We start from the raw sequence: 15,622 nt of genomic DNA, 5'->3' as shown, positions 1-15,622 counted from the left end.
GTCTCACCTGCAGTGCAGACAGTAAAAGAAAGATACTATATAAGAAACCTTCATGGATTGGTAAATATGTAATTTAACTGGATTTACTGCCGAAACAGGTTGCTTCTTAAATATATAACTTTTTTACAGATAGGTTGCCTCATGTTGTGATCGAACGTTGATAAGGACTTAGTCTACATGGGATGCACACTCTACTAGGTGAGCTACCGTGTACTCCAAGTTCATGACTTTTGTTTGCATTAGCATGGCGTGCAGTGATTGAGCGGCTGTTAGCTTGTTCTGTTGAAGCTGTTAGTTTTGCATTAGCATAAGCCTCTGGATAGCTAATTAGCCCGGACAGCTGCCAGATAACAACTTGGTGGGATGTTCACTGTTTTACTATGTTAAAAGAGTTACAAAACGTATACAACTGGTTACTTAGTTAGCAGTCAGAACTGCCACATTGGACACAGTGGGGCGTGCTTATTTTTCATCTATGGAGGGAAGTGAAAGAGTGCTTATGCGAGCAAGAAGAACACACACCTGTAACACCATGTTGTTGAACAGAGAGAGGCATCGCCTAGTGACACAGTCCGGTACTACACCTTAAGTACGTTTTCTGTTTACATCACATGTCCCTCATTATCTATGTTATCAGTTCATCTACTTTTCATTGATTTAAGGACCAGTGTGAAGGTTTTAGTGTCATCTAACAGTGAAGTTGCAGATTGCAACGCCCTCCCCTTACAAGCTTGTAGGAAAAACTACAGCGGCTATGAAACTCGCAGAGACCATGAAAGCCCCTATCCAGAGCCAGTGTTTGTCCATTCTGGGCTACTGTAGAAACATTGTGGTTCAACATGGTAGCCTCCATGGAAGGCAACTTGTGGCATCTGTAGATGGAAAAAGGCCCGTTCTAAGGTAACACAAAATTACCTATGAATATTATATTCCCTTTCTGCCTATCGATCCTCCGAAATGTTACATACTGAGCCTTTAAATTATTCATGGCGATTAACTGAATTAATCACTGACGTCCCTAGGTGAGAATTAAGCTCAAACGATATAAGAGAGATTATCTATCCTAATGCAACTGTACAGTAGCTCTCAGAGTCAGTAGGACTGTACTGTATGTTCTCTTTACTTCTTTATAGGGGTTGATATGGCTGGTCCTGCTCCTCCTACACATTAACAGCACAACAATCAGTGTCTTTCCCTTCCTCTGGCTGTAGATTTGATTTGCACTATGTGGGTGGTTTGTACCAAGGTTTCAAACTTCTTTTCACTTCTTCTAGCAGTACATGGCCCTAAATGCACCTCTAAACCCACAGCCGAGCAGTGCAGTTGCCTGTGTGTGGTCAGTGCTGCTTCCCTCTCTTGTCAGGGCTGGATGCGAATGGTTCTGTTGCCATTCTTGTGTGTTTTCTGTTGTGTGTGTGTGTGTGTGTGTTTCCTCTCCGCTCTGCCTTTGATTCTGCCTGCCCTGCCAAGCTGAAACGGCTTCCTGTGGCTCAGAGCCACCCAGCTGGAAAAGCAGCTTGGTGCGAAGGGTCCTAATATGACCATTCTGTGTTTGAGGTCCTCTCTCACCTCCGACCCAGATCGATGTGGATCGGCTAAGAGCCTTAAACCCCCAACAGATGCTGAGATGAGAGTTGTCTGTGTGAAGAAATGAGTCTAGAATGAACTTAATGTGTTCATCTAAATATAGTCTTTATCTCTCTGTCAGTCATGAAGGTTGGATTTGAGGCCATGCTCGCTTCCTAAAAAAAGGAGCTGGTTTTGTTGGCAGGGGTTGGTCACTGTGACACAGACACAATTAAGCTGCTACTGTCTGACTGCTCCAGACAACGCAATGCATCACCGCTGGTTTAGAGGACATTTCTATAAAATGCACTCATGCTCTACAGGGAGTCCAACCCGGAAAACATTTTCTCATTAAGTTGTGGAGTGCCTTAAAAGAAAAGGACACAAAATTACCATTTGCTTTTGTGGGATTTTAACTTCTCGGAGAGGCTACATGGCTGTAATTACCTTGGAAATGAAATATTTGCCAGTTAAACATATAAATCAGCAGCACACAAATCTTTAAGAGTCATTGTTTGAACTCGTCTTCAAACGTGCTTTGCCTGAGGAGAATGAAGCTCTTCATCTTGTTTTGTAGAGAAATATAGTTAAATCAACAGACTGATTCTTTATTTAATTCAAAGAAATTCCCTCTCACACAAATTATTCCAACCTGGCTGGGTCTGATTGGCAGACAGCAACGACCCCAACAATTTAAGTGATTCAGATTTGCTGAGTGGAGGCTTTCCAGAGAGTGTGTCAATTCAATTACCTGAAACCAGGCTGGCTGGAATGATTTAAACAGTTGTTGATAGAAATAATTTAAGTAGAGAGGCGTGCCTGTCACACCAAGTCTAGTTTTAATGTGTTATCTTGAGTTAAATTGAATCTGCCGTTGAAGATGAATGGATTTTTTAAAAAGCAATAATTATTAATCCGACTTCACCAAGAGAGCTTTAATCAAATACCTATAACAAAAGTTTGTATTTCTACAATATTATACCTTTAATCCTGAACTTATTTATTGCTGTTTGTGATGGCCATTAAAACTCCACCAAACTGGCAGGTACCAGAGGCTCCTGTGTGTCTCTGCTGATTGATGTGTGTGGGCATTTTATCCTCATCTATGTCACCATAGTCATCAGTGGCAGCCGCAGAAGCAGGAGGGTAATAATAAACCTCATCAGCTCAGGAGGCTGACCCGCCTTCATTTGAATTAATTTCCCACTCAGCCTCCCCTGCTGCTCTCCTTAGGGTGGGATAAATCTTCTTAAGGGACATCTCGCAAAGTCATATTCACCAGTAAAATTTCAAGTGAATTTCCTCTTTGTTCTTAGATGTAAAGGGAACGCTGTTTAAACAGTCTGTGCTTGTGTGTGTTGTGCTCTCTTCCTCTTTGAGGGCTGCAGTCTGGAGGCAGATAAACTTGGCATCGGTGAGCAGTGGTTGGCTCCGCTGGACCTATTGAGCTCAAATGTTTGTTATATGATATTGATATGACACACCGTGTCTCCATTGAAACAAAAGTATAATGTTGATTGCTGCTATTATGTTGATTGCTACATACCCATTTGGATGTCTTATTTATTATCCTATAAAGTACCCTCATCACTAGTGATGCACCAATTCAGCTTTATCTCCACTGATCCCGATACTGAGTGTGTCGCAGATTACTAATATGATACCAGTACTCTGTGTATAAATACATTTTTATTCTGTAAACCTCAGTGTGTAGCTCTTTGAGAACAAAAACATAGCTTCTCCATTGTTTTTTTTTTTTTGTCTTACCCACTCCACTCTTATAGTTCCACAATTTGGGAAATAAGCTAATTTGCCTTCTTGCTGAGAGTTAGATTGATAGTACTCTAATGTCTGTATTGTAAATATGAAGCTACAACCAGCAGCTGGATAGCTTAGCTTAGCAGAAAGACAAAAGGAAACAGCTCCTTCATTTTCAACTGGTTGACTGGCAACCTCACTGTGACACAAGACCCCAGGAAGTTACTCCGTCTGACTAAAAACATTCAAGAGCATAAACCCCTTAAAATCACAATGTGAAGTTTTTACACCTCTGTGTTTGTACAAATTAAACCAACGTGATAGAACGTGTTAATTAGTTATAGTTGGATTTTGTTTGTTATTTTCCCCTGTTTCCAGTCTTTGTGCCAAGCTAAGCTAACAACTGCTGGTGAAAGCAGCATATTTACCATACAGACATGAGAGTCGTGTTGTGTCTCTGCAAGGAAACAAATAAACATAATTCAAAATATGTGAAACTGTTTCATTAATAAGGTCTGTATTGGCCCTGATATGGTGCATCCTTATTCATCCCCATTACTTATCTGTGACTACAGGTGGAATATCTGAAGGCAGATGGTCATTCAAATTCAAATTCATACCTGTGAGTAATTCAGAGCCTCCAGTCCATTTTTCGGATTGTGGTAGGAAACCATGGACCACCCAACAAGGCATGTACACTCAGACAGAGATAAGACAGTGGCAGGTCTGGGTCATTCCTACTGAAGTAACTGACTGCTGAGAACAAATAGTGTTCAGGGGTCTCATTTATAAACCGTTGCGTACGCACAAACGGGGCTGAAAGGTGCGTACGTGACTCCACTCCAAGGTTGTGATCTATAAAAAACAAAACTTGACGGGAGAAGTCGCAGCCCTAAGCAAACTCTGACCCATGCGTATGCATGTTTTAGGAAAAGGAGAATTGGCGACACAGACGGTGGTGTGTGAACTGAAGTCAGACTGAAGAATGTAGAGTGAGAAGAACGATTGTGTTTTATCATCGCCCTTCATAAAGTTTAATTTCAACCCGTATCATGCGTTAAATCTATGTAATCAGAATGATTTAAGTCAACTGCGTTATTTCTCAGTTATTACTCCAGAACAATCTCCTTAGAATGCGAAATGAAAATTCAAAATCAAAATTCTCTATATTTAATCCGTCACTCCATACTGCACATCCCGGAGCGCAAGAGGAGGAGAGAACCGGCGCGACTGCATGGAATAAAAGCATCTGTCCAACATGTGTCAATAACATAATATTTTACATGAACTGTAAACACCATAATCAAATGTCAATTAAATCCCAAGTGTGAAAACCAAGCCACATACTCCTCAACACAATCTGTATATATTGTCCGTTCCTCTTGAGCTTTTCATGACAAATGAGGCATTAAAAAGGGTTAGTTCAAGAAATTTTACGCGTCAGACCACTTCTTTTTAATTCTGGGACTGTGCGCTCCGTGCCACTGACAATTCATGCTAGCAGCCAACATGTTGCCACTCACTCTGCTTTTCTTGTTAGTGATCCCAGTCCCGTGACCGCCGAACAAACTACTTTTCGGCTTCCACCTCACCCACAAGTGTCTCCACTTTCAACCTCCTGAAATTTCGCTTTTTTGCTTTTCTCAGGTCCTTCTGCCATTGTTCCGACAAGACATAATTCTGCATCTGAGTCTGTTTTATATGCAGATCGCATTCATGAGGTCGTTTGCATTGACCATTATGTTAAAAAGGGCGTGTACAGGGCGGAACGTGAAGCTGATTCAGATGCGCACATTTATAGGCACTCTGTGATTATAAAGCAAAGATTGCTTACAGGTGTGCCGTACGCAGGGTTTTATAAGTCTGAATATTTTTTCGCACGCAAAAAAACTTGGCTTTTGGCGTACGTACCTTTTAGTAACGATTCCACGCACAGTTTTATAAATGAGACCCCAGAAGAATGGAAGGGAAAATGTGTACAGAAACCAGTCTCCAAAACACATCATATTGTTGTCACGTCTGAAGTTTCCACTTTTAATATGTTTACTCAAACTCTGTTTATTGCAGCCTCAATAAGTATCCTCTCTTTATGACTCAGTCTTAGGTCAGACCATTTGAGTGGTTAGAAAAGGGCTTTTGGTCAAGTCGATGTCATATTCAGTCATCACTGACAGCACTCGGCTCATGGCCTACTTTAAAAACGTGTCTCATTCGCACCTAAAACAAAGAAATATATGCGACTTGTTGTTTTATACGTTACCACTGTGTTATAATGCTTCACATGTCAGTCAAGTGCGTTGACAGTACATCACGACTTTTTAGGCCACAAAAATAGAGCCTCCCTCCTGACTGGCTTCTCATTGTGGCTTCCTCATGTCTCTGTTCCTGTCACCATGCCTGTCTGATCCATCACAGTCTCTAGGTCAATTCATTTATCTTGTTGAAAGCCATTTCATTTCCATCTGGTGATGATGAAAGTCATTTTGAGGCCTGTGCTCTCTTGTCATTAGGTTCTTGCTCTCAGGCTAGCAGAGACAGCAGACCCACTCCCTCCACAATGGCTTTCTCCTCGCATTTCTCTCCTTCAGAGGGTGGGATTCAATGAATAGCCTTTCTGACTGGCTTATCATCACACAGGATACCACAGCTACCAGCATTGAACCATCAAAACCGTCACACTCGACACATTCAAATTTTCCATCATGTGTTGTTCAGACGGAATTGATCAGCTTTTTTTTTTGAAGAAGTAGTTCTTTGTTTTTTATTGGTTTGCCTTTTTATTGGTTTTGGGTTCACATTTTTATGGTTGGTTCCATGCAAAGATGCCAAGTATATATACAAGAAGAAATTATTAGAATGAATAAGGATTGTCAAAACTGTGGCTGCACCTCAGGTAGTGAACTGATTGTCCTTTGAAGTGTTGGTGGTTCGACTCCTTCTTACCACATGCCAAACTCAAGGTTTTAAAATGCTACTCCACAAACCAATGGGTGATGTCACGGTAGATTCACACTTGGTCTGAATCAGATTTCATGGCAATCCACCCACCCGATTCATTGTCAGGGAACCATGAATGCACAAAATGTGGTGCTAATACAACAAGCAGACATTAAGATATGGATATCTGTACCAAATTATATGGCAATACATCCCATCTCTGTCAAGACATGTCCCTAAAAACAGAAATGTCAACCTCATGGTGGCGGAAAATTCAGGGGATCACCAAAGTCAGTCGGGATCATCCTCTGGGGACCATGAATTTCGGTTCAAGATTTTATGGCAGTACACCCAACAGTTGTTGAGATGTTTAAGTTTCGATCAAACTGGTGGACTGACATTGCCATCATTGCCACTCGCATGGCGAAAAACTGTTCAGTAGTTATGTAATTTGCATCAAAATTAAAGGGCCATTTCACGTATTCAGAGTTTAATTTAGGCAGCTTTGGCACCTTGGAGACATTTCTATGGTGATGTTAAAGCGATTCCAAAGTGGCCTCAACTGCTTGGCAACTCACCTTTGCTCTGTAAACAAACTTGACTTTGTGATACTCTCTTGATCACTTTGGGAGAACTTCATTATGTTGTTTGTACCTTGGCACAGGGATGTCAAAGCACACAACAGGATCCATGGAGCCAGTGGGGAATTTGGTAATTTGCTCAAAGGCAGTTCATCATAGCAGTAACTTGCTCACAGGGAATTACCATGGTGTTAACAGGTGGTAATGTAATGTAAATAAAATAATAATTTTCCTGTGGGTTAAGGCAAATTGAAGGTCTGACAACATCACAGATACATTACACCTATTGTATATATTCTCACAGCTGTTAGATAATAGGGATCATCCGACCTTACTGGTAGTTGCAGTAGACAGGTGTACTGACCTGCTTCAGAGCCAGTCTGCCCTTCGTCCTGTCCTGTGAGTCAAAAACGAGAGCAGACTGATAGTTACAACCCTGAGGTCACTGTGAGTCCATGCACCATTGTCTGGGCACTTTGCATGTCCATACAAATGCACCCCACCCAGAGCGATTGGCCACGAGGGATAATGGGCTGAAGGGGCAGAGAGAAAAGCTTCCATCGTCAGTATCATTGGGACTATTTATAGAGAGGTACGCACGCGACAGGAGGCAGAGTTGAAGGAGACTGTCCATTATTTATCAACGCTCTGTATGTGGCTACTACTTTGACTTTCTGAGTCATTCAGTTGCTCAATAACACTCTGTTTTCTCTCGCTCTATATCCATCTGCCTATATGTCAATACGCACACACGTATGCAGTGTCTTTACTCCTGCCCCACATCTCTGTCTCTTCCTACTTCTCTCTCTCTCGGTTTCGATCACCACAGAGATTTAGGTGCTGTTGGGTCTTGTTCTCAATCACTCCACTATAGTGCTTTCTCCAGCAGCAGCACATGTCCATCCACGGCTTGTTTAAATTATTCACATCAGGGCCATTACTGGGAACACTCGTCCCCCTCCTCCTTTTACGATCTCCCCCCACCATCCCTGAAAACCAGGATGAGACAGGTGGTCTGAGGATTGGGGGGCACATTTCCTGGATTTTTACCACAGTGCCTGAGTTCATTTACAGTGGATCTACTCACAGAGATGAATCACTCCCAGCAACATTTTGGGGTGAATTATTGAAAGCCTCCCCGCTGGGACAGAGTGCACCGTTCATTTGTACGATTTCAGGCTTTCATACTGAAGCACAGATGACCAGGAGTCAACAGTCTCCTCACAGCCTTGGTAGCCTCTGTGTTTGCATCCTCACTGCAGAAATGGATAATGAGTAAATGCAGTTTCCAAGGCTGTCAACTCTCTTTTTCAAGACATTGATCTCACTGTGGGAAAGTCCTCTGAGCAAAATAAAAAGCCTCAAGAAGTGATTTCTTAGCAGATAACAGCATTAGCATTTTCTTCTCTTATTTAGTCAATATTGTTCATATTAATTCTGGTATTATTGGGAAAAAAGAATCCTAATGAAATATTTGTCTGTCAGTATGAATAGCTATTTAAAAACCTTGATTCCCTAGATTGTCAGTATGTTTCAAAATGGCATTCCCATTAAAATACACTCATCTCAGCGGGTATTCTCTATTGTTTTAAGAAAATGGCACTTTTGAGGCAGCTGTCTGATCTTCAGCAGCCAGCTGCACAACAATTTCTCAAGTCTAGCTCTCTCCATTCTCTCTGTCTCTTCCTCCGTAAATCAGCTTAAAAATCACAGTCATGAACTCTGGCCTCCCGCTGACAGTGCTGAGCCAGCGGCCAGGCTCCAGCCCACCACTCAGTTGCCTGCTGTATCTTTGTCATTTATCTAAATCCCAGAAATCAATTACAGCACGCTAAGGTGCCAGGGTGAGGGATTTGAGTTTTAATTTTCTCCTTGCTCCTTGGGCACTGGCACACGCCCCTCTCCTGGCATTGAGGCTTAAGGATTAAGCAGAGGTAGACAATTCTCTGGCTTTACATATCTTGGATATTAGCAGCTGCACATTTCGTTGTTTATATTTCTGCATGTTTCCTTTTCAGATATGAGTTGTTTTGGTTTGACCACAAAATAGTGCAGATCCATTTAATTTTAGGAGATGTGCTCTGCTTGGCCATTAACCTCAGTCCTCAGTTACAACTTAACACTGTTCCATTAATTTAGGTATTCCAGAAACCTCATTATGAATGTTTGTAAAGTCTCTGATTTGTACAAACAAGTCCACTATGAATGTCCTTCAGGAGTGACTTGAGTGTATGTGCACCATTATCCCCATATTTAAAGAATTACCCCCCCATACCGCCCTTTGAGAATCAGCTTTTCACCTCGCCTTCCACTGTTTGGAACAGTTATAAACACATTTGCCTTCTGGTGTGGTTGGTCAACTCTACCAGGCTTAAATAAGCCAGCCCTCCCCTTAGTGTCTCCCCCTCTTCCAGGCTCCACATTTCCTGGTTTTTGGTTTGGTGTTTCATTTTGCTTGCAGTCTAGGAGGGCCAAAAGGGGACCAAATAATACCTTCTCCAACAAACTACCAAAGGGAAGTAGCTGGCACAAACAGAAGCATCCAACACATTCACCTCCCAAAATGGTTGGTGAAAAAATCCAAAATAGCTGTGCCAAAAATAACAAACCAATCTGCAGTTGCACTCCTCCAAGATAAACCAAATCAGCAGCCACTATGTCTGCTGCAGGCTAATTTACTCCTAAATCCTAAAATATTTTTTGCTCGGAAGAGCCCCCACTTACCACGAACCAGTATGTGATAATAAGGGGGACAAACCAAGTTAAAGTGACAAATAAGATTCTTTAAACATACTGTTAAAGAAACATTTAAACAATAACCAATCTTAGAATTGTAATTACTCGGCAGTTATTTAATAATTATTGAATAAAGTTAACAAAGAACAAAAATCAGTCAGCTGCATCAGTACTGTAGGAACTGTATGGCTGTGTGACTGGACATTCACACTGGGTATTCTACAGTATGTACAGAAGAAGAATACTAGTGTGTAAATGTAAAAGAAAATTCCCACCCTATGCCTTTACCATTCCCCCTGCCCTTGTGGTAGCCAATCTACCAGCCAGACCTGACTCCAAAAATAGCTTCTTAGGTTTCTTTCTCTCTGTTGCCTGCCTGTTTAGTTGCATTTTTATCAGTTTGAAGTTGGCATATTTTTCTGACAACCAATTTCAAAGATAGCATCTCAATTTCAGACTGGCGAATGGCACCTCTTGAGAGGGGCCCCTGTTCTGTAAAACAATTTCTTAGGCTAGTAGCAGTCACAGCTTACTCCATGGGATTCGCTATCTGTCTGAGATCATTTAGATGACTGAGACCTTATCAGAACCACATGTCAGTGGGCATGTAACCTGTCCCACTTTCTCGCTGTGCTTAAATGTCCACATCTTCAATAGCTTCTGTTAACACACAGCTGACGCCTTGCAGTCTTTTGACAGGGCCGAGCTGGGCATGGATTTCTGAGAAGTGATAAGACTGACTGTGTCTGCACTCTGTGGCCTCAATGTTGCTTTGTTATCTCCACATAAAGATAGCAATGGAATCCATTACCAAGTATGTGGAGGAAAAAGGGAGTGAAATACAGGCCTTGATGTCAGTGCTTTTCATTAGGAAAGAAAAAGTCTGAAGTGTTGCACTCTTAACCTCTATCACTTAATTTCTAATACTAGAAGTTGCATGTTTTAGCTACTAACAAGGTGATCAGCTGGGTTGGACCTCCCCTTTTGGCAGTCCTGACGTTTTGCAGCAGAATATGACTAAGCTAAAGAAAAAAAACCCTGACATCCATGCAAAGAAGAGTGAGCGAGGGGGTAGGCATTTGTCATTGTACATGCCTGTTGGAGCACAGTGCAGCAGGAAGGTCAGGTTTCAGTCTCGCGTTCGGGCTTTCCAAAGCTCAAACGCTCTTCGAAGAATAGACTCTGGATTTGAAATGGTGGTGAACTGTAAAGGACTCTCCTGTCTCTCGGTCTGTCTCCGTCTCGCACTGATTTCTCAGACGCACACACACGCCCTCCATTTCCCTCTCTCCCCTTTAGAAATTCTAAACCTCCTTTCAGCTCCGTTTGTGAGGGGAGGTCATGGTCGAGCTGCCAGCCTGGGAACAGTGGCAGCCAGTATGGGAGCAGGAGCTAGAAATCGGAGGAATAGTAAACAGAGAGAGTGTGTGTCAACAGAGAAGGTTCGGAGAGTGCATTTCCGTTTGGCCCAGCCAGCCCGGAGTAAAAGCACAGCTGAAATGATATGATGACTTAATGCAGTCTCAAGTACCTGACTTTTGCAAAGACTATTGTGGGACTGATAGCGTGTGAGCAGAGAAATGCTAACAAGGTGCTTGTATGCCTCATGATGGCCTTTTAAGCAGAACCACTTGGCAACTGAAAGAATGTTTTTCGGGACATTTTCCCCGGCTGGAAGGTGTGAAATGGAGTCTGTACAGAGACGTCCTAAGTGACACAGCATGACTGCTAATTATAACTTTTACACTCTTAGATTTTAGCTCTCTGCACATGCATTTGAAAAATGAATAAAATAGACTTTTTCGGAAAATACATGAGAATATTAAGTCTACTTGGAAAGAAATTTGTGTCTAAAACAAAATTAAACTCTTTAAAAAGACATCTACTACTTCTACCTCAATAAAAATTCCAGAATCTATGAATATGAAAATTTTGTTCATTACTGAAGGTTTCCTACTTCACTGTCCACTCGTAACAAGATCTCCCGCGGGCACCTCTAAAGATCACAAATTAATATGTTAAATCTTCTTTGTTACATCCTTCAGCTGGTATCAGTTTGCATACTATATCTCTTTATTGGAGGATAAGATCTAGTTAAATGGCTCAACATTATGACCAAGGGTAGTAAATATTATTAATATTAAGTCATGTACTGTACAACTGAGGTTATTCAGTTAGTTCTGTGTGATTAACACACAGCGGTGTTTGAGAAACTGTGTCTATGTGTACCATCCCACAAATTTGTTTTGCGACCTTGCAAGTCTTCCAGTGATCAGTCTCTGTTGCGTTTTTTTTATTTTTTTATTGTTTAGCTTTTTCTTTCCTCTTCTTTTATGTTCATTCAAGGCCAGCTTCCTCTATGTTGTAGGTGAGTAGATGAAAGAATATAGTGGCTTCTCTTGGGGGTTATTTTTAGTTTACTGCTTTTCACCACTCATATCACTTTACTGCCTTGGCAAAGCTAGAATGTGCTAAATCTGCATTTTACAGGAGCTGCTGTAAGAATTCCTAATTTATTTAGTTTCCTCTCACAAGGAGGACTCTTGACAACAGCAGCCTATGATGGATCTGACAGTGTGACAGTGTTGTGTTTATGGGTGGCCTCCTCTGTGCTGCAGGGCCCCGGTGGAGCTGAGGAGGTGCTGTCTCCTGACCCGTCCCAGCAGCCCGGAGTCCAGCACAGCTTTGTCCAGGAACATTTCCAGGCACAATACAAGTGAGTCTCAATTCTCAACTTACCACACTCACACCTGCCATTAAAGACACTAAATCCACAAATGTAGCAACACGTTAGTGACAGGGCTCTTATGTCTTTGTTACCAGTGAGACTGTACAGTGATTCCTTGGGAAGTTTAATATCACCATGTGAATATGTTATGGCGTAACAGTCGACCATTCACTGAACCCTTCCCCTGAACAGTGATTTTCCAAGTAAACTTTGCGACAGTAAGCACGGCTGTAAAACGTTGGCTTTCTCTGCGTGTTGAAGCTGTACACATGGTTGAAGCCAAAAATACTAGAACAAACATATTAAAAAAGGGATCAAACAGTGTCTTTGCTGTAAAAAACTGGGGTCCGGGGACCAACAGGGATCCATGAGGGGTCTCCAGCAAAAGGATAAATGGAATGGAACAACATGGGGAAGCTATAGGGTCGGCCATTTTGATTGATAGTGATTTATGATCCTAGTTTGATCATTGATTGACTATAAAGACTTTATTGTCCTCAAACCTAAAAATAAAATAAATTACTCAGAGGGGATTCCTTGACACAAAATGGGGGTAAAAGCATTTCTCCTGTAAATGTGAAAGATACCTTTTCACAATACATTTTATAATGAAAAAACAGTCTGATCTTACAGTTTTATGTAATACTAGGGCTAGCTAACTCTAGAGAACAATTCTGTTTCTGTATTTGCATTATCACCAGCTGAAGATTTTGTTCATTAATGAAGGTTTCCTACTTCACTGTCCACTCGTAACAAGATCTGCCACGAGCACCTCTAAAGATCACAAATTAATATGTTAAATCTTCTTTGTTACATCCTTCAGCTGGTATCAGTTTGCATACTGTATCTCTTTATCGGAGGATAAGATCTAGTTAAATGGCTCAACATTATGACCAAGTGTAGTAAATATTAAGTCATGTACTGTACAACTGAGGTTATTCAGTTAGTTAGACAGTGAAGTAGGAAACCTTCAGTAATGAACAAAATTCAGCTGGTGCTAATGCAAAATTTTTGCTCAGATTATAGTGTAACTGCTAGATACAGCTGATGTAATGGGGATGTCATTATTTCTTTTATACAGTGGTCCTCAGAGACACAGATGCCTGGCTCAAAGCACAATACATCTACACAGACCTTCCAGTAATTACCAGGCAGACAAGAGCAGTAATACTAAAAAGGTCTGATGAAAAAGGGCCCTGGTACGCTAACCTCTGTGTCTCGGGGAACTAGAAACCCCTTAAGGACAAGTACTTATTTAGAGAGTTCTTACCTTTTGTGCTGGGTGAAATACAGCCATTTGGGTTGTTAGCTGTGCCAGTGGTCAAGTATTCTCCCCATTGTAATACCTTGTGAATGTGTCTGGTGTATTTTGGGTCGCAAAGATTTTTCTTTTCCTAAGTTAGTTACTGTACGGCAAAGTGCCAACAGCAGGCTTTTCACCACCAACTGTATTATCACCATTTCTAATGCAGCTGGATGTCCTCATGACTCCCTTCAATCAGTCACCCAGGAGATAAAGAGGCAGTACATTTTTTACATAATATATGCATCTGTCAGCTGTGGCCGGCTGGGAGACCATCATTCAGATGTTGCATTTATCTGGCCAACTAATCGACAGCATGTGCCATAATTGCAAGTTTTGGTCTGTTCTAAGTTTGCAGAGCAGATTTGTTGCAGTCGCAGTCATGTTAAAAGACATTTGTTAATTACTCACAGCTTTTTACAGTGATGTTTTGGCAAGTGCACCGAGTACTTTGCAGTTAGTCCTATCAGTAAGATTTCATGTGTTACAATTTTTTTGTTGTACCTATGTAGATCAGTTCTTTTAAGGTCATGGTTTTTAATTTTAGTTTGATGTTTTATCTTATCTATCTATCTACTCTATCTATCTATCTATCTATCTATCTATATCTATCTATCTATCTATCTACTCTATCTATCTATCTATTATCTATCTATCTATCTATCTATCTATCTATCTATCTATCTCAGTCAGCTGTATCCTCTGTATCCAGCTGCTGATGCAAAAGCCCATCATCACCTGGACTCTATCAACAAACCATTGACCAAACTGAAAGATTATCCACGCCTTTGATTCAACACCAAAATCTGATTTATGTTTTAATTAAGACAGATTTTAAAAACATTCCCTCCAGACTGAACTACTAATATCTTGTTTGTCGGTACCATCCTCCATTTGCCAATTCCTCGCAAACTTGGCAGCTCTGTGTGACTGCCAGTAATACATCTGTCAGAGCGCATCTCTTAATTGCTACCCTCACTGTCAAATGTTTCAGCTGTGACACCTTGGGTGTGTCTAGACAGGAAGCAGCAGTCTTCACAGCCTGGCAGGCAAAATTTGTTCCTCTCACCCACTCAAATACTTTGCTAGCCAGGGAAAGTGGGTGAGATGGTACAGGAGGAATATATATTAAACATGACTGGGTTGGCTAAGCACAAACTTTACAAAAGAACCAGTAAGTGTACAGTCTGAATCTATTTTAGCAGTTTAAAAAAACATACATTACAAGGCTGCGAGGGTTTTAAATGGAGCTTTTGAATGTATCATCAGTCTTGGTATTTCTTGACTACTGTCCCTCTCTTTTCCTCTGAGTCCTGAGGTCCCACCACTGCCAGTGTAACACTTCCCAACGCAGTGTCCGATGTGATACAACATCTAGGGTTGACAGACCGGAGAATTATCCTTGTAATAGCCTGGTTTGTCACTACGCAATCATCACAGCCATTATACGGGTTCAAACAAGTAAAGTCCAAGCCAAGCCAAGAGTCATTTGATCTTAATTTATGTTGTCTGTCATCACATGCTGGAGCTGATCAAAATCAGAGCTGAACTTAAGGTCAGTGTAGATTCTGGCTTCGTTTTGTGATAAATCTAGTGTCATTTTCAGTATAAAACACACCTTTATTTCAGAAGATCTGAGTTCAGATGTATTGCTCTTCTCTTCCCCCTTTGATCTAATTTAAGATATCCTTACTTGATCAAAGACTGTGATCTTTGTCTACATGTGGGTGAGTCACAGGCTGCAATGAAAATGTCTGTCTGTCAAGCACTGTTCATTACAGTGAAGCCAAGTGACGGGCGGCCCAGATTACAGACGTGGTGCTGTTTAAGTGGGAGTGCGGCTCATCGGACCACATGTCCTTCAATTGATCATATCTCCTGATTGATATGTTATGATTTGAATCGCAGGATTGTACTTTGGAGTTTACAAGGCCAGTAATGGGTTTGTTTATTATGTGTATATTCAATCAGTGAATTATAAGGCGCACTTTGAGGTTTATGCCTTTTCCATTT

General features: G+C 41.3%; 1 protein-coding gene across 2 annotated transcripts in view; it reads left to right on the top strand.

Moving 5' to 3' along the window:
* Window positions 1-15,622, top strand: part of usp43b (ubiquitin specific peptidase 43b) — a 58,999-nt gene that overhangs the window by 9,764 nt on the left and 33,613 nt on the right. For both annotated transcript variants that reach the window (XM_035655685.1, XM_035655684.1), the window contains exon 3: window positions 12,197-12,294. In XM_035655685.1, coding sequence (XP_035511578.1) covers window positions 12,197-12,294 — 98 coding nt within the window. The remainder of the gene's footprint in view (window positions 1-12,196; window positions 12,295-15,622) is intronic.

Source organism: Morone saxatilis, unplaced genomic scaffold (genome assembly GCF_004916995.1).
Source record: "Morone saxatilis isolate NCDOM2014 unplaced genomic scaffold, NCSU_SB_2.0 Contig14, whole genome shotgun sequence".
NCBI classification, from domain to species: Eukaryota; Metazoa; Chordata; class Actinopteri; family Moronidae; genus Morone; species Morone saxatilis.
Note: the sequence above shows the minus strand (reverse complement) of the source record. Positions and strands in the feature narration are given on the sequence as shown.